Source organism: Lupinus angustifolius, chromosome LG16 (genome assembly GCF_001865875.1).
Source record: "Lupinus angustifolius cultivar Tanjil chromosome LG16, LupAngTanjil_v1.0, whole genome shotgun sequence".
Classification (NCBI taxonomy): domain Eukaryota; kingdom Viridiplantae; phylum Streptophyta; class Magnoliopsida; order Fabales; family Fabaceae; genus Lupinus; species Lupinus angustifolius.
This window is the reverse complement of record NC_032024.1, coordinates 7,694,670-7,697,789: the sequence shown is the minus strand read 5'-3', so window position 1 is coordinate 7,697,789 and position 3,120 is coordinate 7,694,670. Positions and strand designations below refer to the sequence as shown.

Below are 3,120 nucleotides of genomic sequence, written 5' to 3'. Positions count from 1 at the left end.
AAATTAGCATCAAAAGTCAAAGCTCGTAATTAGTAACAAGCTCTTGTACCGTTAATTGCCTAACTTCGACTTTAAAAAATAGAAATGTTGTCTTTGAAATTAGAGAAATTGGGTGTTTGGAGCAAGATGAAATATAGTGGAACTAAATTCACCAAAAAAATGCAATGCAGTCACATTCTTAAATGGAATAAACATAAGTAGAGTTTTCATTATATTGGTGTATAATGATGATTGTGGAGGTAAGCATGAGGGTAGGTGGTTTTTTCTGTGTCAGTACTAGGTGATGTGATTGTATAAGATTACTTATAATATACTTTTTACAATTTTAAATTATTATATCAACAGTGAGTGAACATAAAAATCTAACCAAATGAAACTACAAAAGTGAGCATTGTAGAAATTTTCTTGGAAAATAGGGCGAAAAACATAAGATAGCAGAGAAAGACAACACAAATTATCATCAAAAGCAACAACATTATGTCTTAACATTTAACTAAATCAAAATTTCTATCAACCAGTTTCAAACTTATTACAAAAAATCTTAACAGGGTCTCAGCTAGTGCAATTTCCAAAGGATTTCCCCAATACAAAGACATCTAGAATCCACATAATGAATTTGGCAATCAGAATAGTCTACTTGATCTTCTTCTTTGGCCTCAGCTGCAATTACAATAAATAGACACCTTAGTGACTGAATGATAATAATAATAATAGCATGCAAATTCCATTAGGATACATAACTAACAGAAATAAACATCAATCAAAATATTATACCTGGTTGCTGTGTCCACACTTCTTTTTCCTACAGTTGACAGCATGGGGGTGTAAACGTGCATAACACCTGCAAAGCACAATGACAAGTGAGTACATGGCTCTATGTAAGAATGGTTGGCAATTAACACCATACTATAACATAGCATGACGGTTGGTCCTAGAAGAAAAAATAAGCCGTGAATACCATTTAACCTAAAAAAAGAAAATATGGTTGTACAATAACATATATATTACAATATGGTTGTACAATAACATTTGTATTACAATATGGTTGTACAATAACATTTGTATTACAATACAACATTATTACCCGATACCACCTTCGTCCCCCAACAGAAGATCATAGCCAAAATAAATTCTATAACACAACTTATTTTTGAAAATAATTCTTTTCAAATCAAATGATATCTAAATCATATCAAAAGCTAAAAGGTTTAGAATCAAACATTTCATTCAATATGATTCATAAAATAATGCATTTGTATATGATTTTTTTTGTTTCAATGATTCAAAACATAGTACATTTGATAACACAGTACATTTTTTGGTACTACCAACGACCAAGAGTATCTCTCAGCCTTTTGGGTAAAGAACTAATCTCTTTGGGAGTGTGTGGCGGCCCCTCCTAATAAGTGTCGCTCCCAAATCAAACCTTGAGCTTTAGGTCATCCAGGGGATCTAGTGGTGCCTTATACCACTAGAGCAATACCTTGTTGGTTATAACAAGTAACATTTGATGCTGCTAAACACATTCCATGTCATAAAAAAAGATTCCTGGTCATAGTCTAAATTCAGACCCAACAAAAACCAGAGACCCAAATTAATAATCACAACTTCCATAAGGTGCAATATGCAACTATCAACAATTCTGTCTCCAATTAATAACACAGGCTAGATTGTAAAAACTTACTTGCGGCAGATTGTCTTATCCTGATTGTATTTCCTGGCCAATGCCATCAAAGATGGCTCAATAATTCCACCACGAAGCCTCAAAACAAGATGCAAAGTCGACTCTGCAAAATAAAGTAACAAATCAAATACACCTCACAATCTGAACAATAAATGTTGAGCATAATTCCCAAAATATATGAATCAGGCTGCTCCTTCAAACAGAAGAAAACTACTTGAAATACAATAAAATATTTAACACTCATTTCATCCAGCCTTTAATTATCAAGGTTTTAAATTATGGTTATACGTCAACGAATAGCCACAATTACCATCAAACCACCGATTCAGAGACCACCGAAACCACAAAGTTATGGTCTCCAAAAAAACTCAAAACAAGCATACAAACCTTACAATTCATGTACTACTACAATTTCTACACTAACACACACTAAATTAAAAATCTAGATGAATCATGTAACACCGCGAATTTTACGATTTAGAATTATAAGATTTTATTAATATTTTTATTAATTATATATTCGAATATGAATTTCTTGGAATTTTTGGTAAAGAATTAGACGAAAATCTAGTGGAGTTTTAGTCTTGTAATTTTAGTTCCTATTTTGTGGTAATTTTTGGTAATTTTCGGAGACAATCGGTTCTGAACCATTGTCGGGGCCGAAATCCACCCGGTACGGCTCAAAAATTGGTTTTTGAGTTCCGTAACTCGGAATCGAATTCCGATCACACCGTTGGCTTCATAATTTCATTTCGAGTCAATATAGTCCCTGAATACACCCATACTTACTTTCTAAATATTTTTCATGCCGAAATCCGAAATTCTAATCGGATATTACGATCGGGCGATTTATAATATCCGATCGAGTATTAGCCGATAATACTCGAGCATGTTTATCATATGTGTCCGTGAAGTGGTCGTTTCGCATTGGGATGCAAGATTTGCCTTTCCATAAAGCAAACCTCACATCACTCACCCTAATGTCATAGGAAATCACCATTAGCTACCCTAGGAGAGCCACCCTAGGAGATTTTCATGATTGCCTAGGGGAAAATCTGATTTCCCTCTCCTCATTAAACACTCTTCACTCCACACTTCTCTCACACTCTTCATTTGCAAAGTTTTCTAAGAGAAGGTAAAACCTCTCTTCACTCTTCTCTCATTTTCTCACTTACTTCTTCCATCTTCAATCCTTGATCTCTCAACATTCAACCAATGGATGTTGATGAGATTTTAGTATGTTGTTCATGAGTATTTCAAGAACATATTCAACTGTTGAAATTTTCTAAAACGCTTTCTAACTCACTTTCTCCTCAAAACCGAAAATGAGGATGTTCTTGAACTTATGAAAATATTTTGTTGAAACCATGAACAACTTGTGTTCATGGAGTTGTTATAATGTTGTATTACATACTTTTTGTTGTTTTAGCCAAAGG

At 33.6% G+C, this 3,120-nt stretch overlaps 1 protein-coding gene across 1 annotated transcript in view; it reads right to left on the bottom strand.

Annotated features, from left to right (window-relative positions):
- Positions 372-3,120, bottom strand: part of LOC109329115 (ubiquitin-60S ribosomal protein L40-like) — a 5,131-nt gene continuing 2,382 nt past the window's right edge. Inside the window, exons 3-5 of the mRNA XM_019562785.1 lie at positions 1,685-1,787; positions 775-841; positions 372-660 (exon numbers count right to left, since the gene is read on the bottom strand). Of these exons, the coding sequence (XP_019418330.1) occupies positions 634-660; positions 775-841; positions 1,685-1,787 (197 nt within the window). The 3' untranslated portion in view covers positions 372-633. The remainder of the gene's footprint in view (positions 661-774; positions 842-1,684; positions 1,788-3,120) is intronic.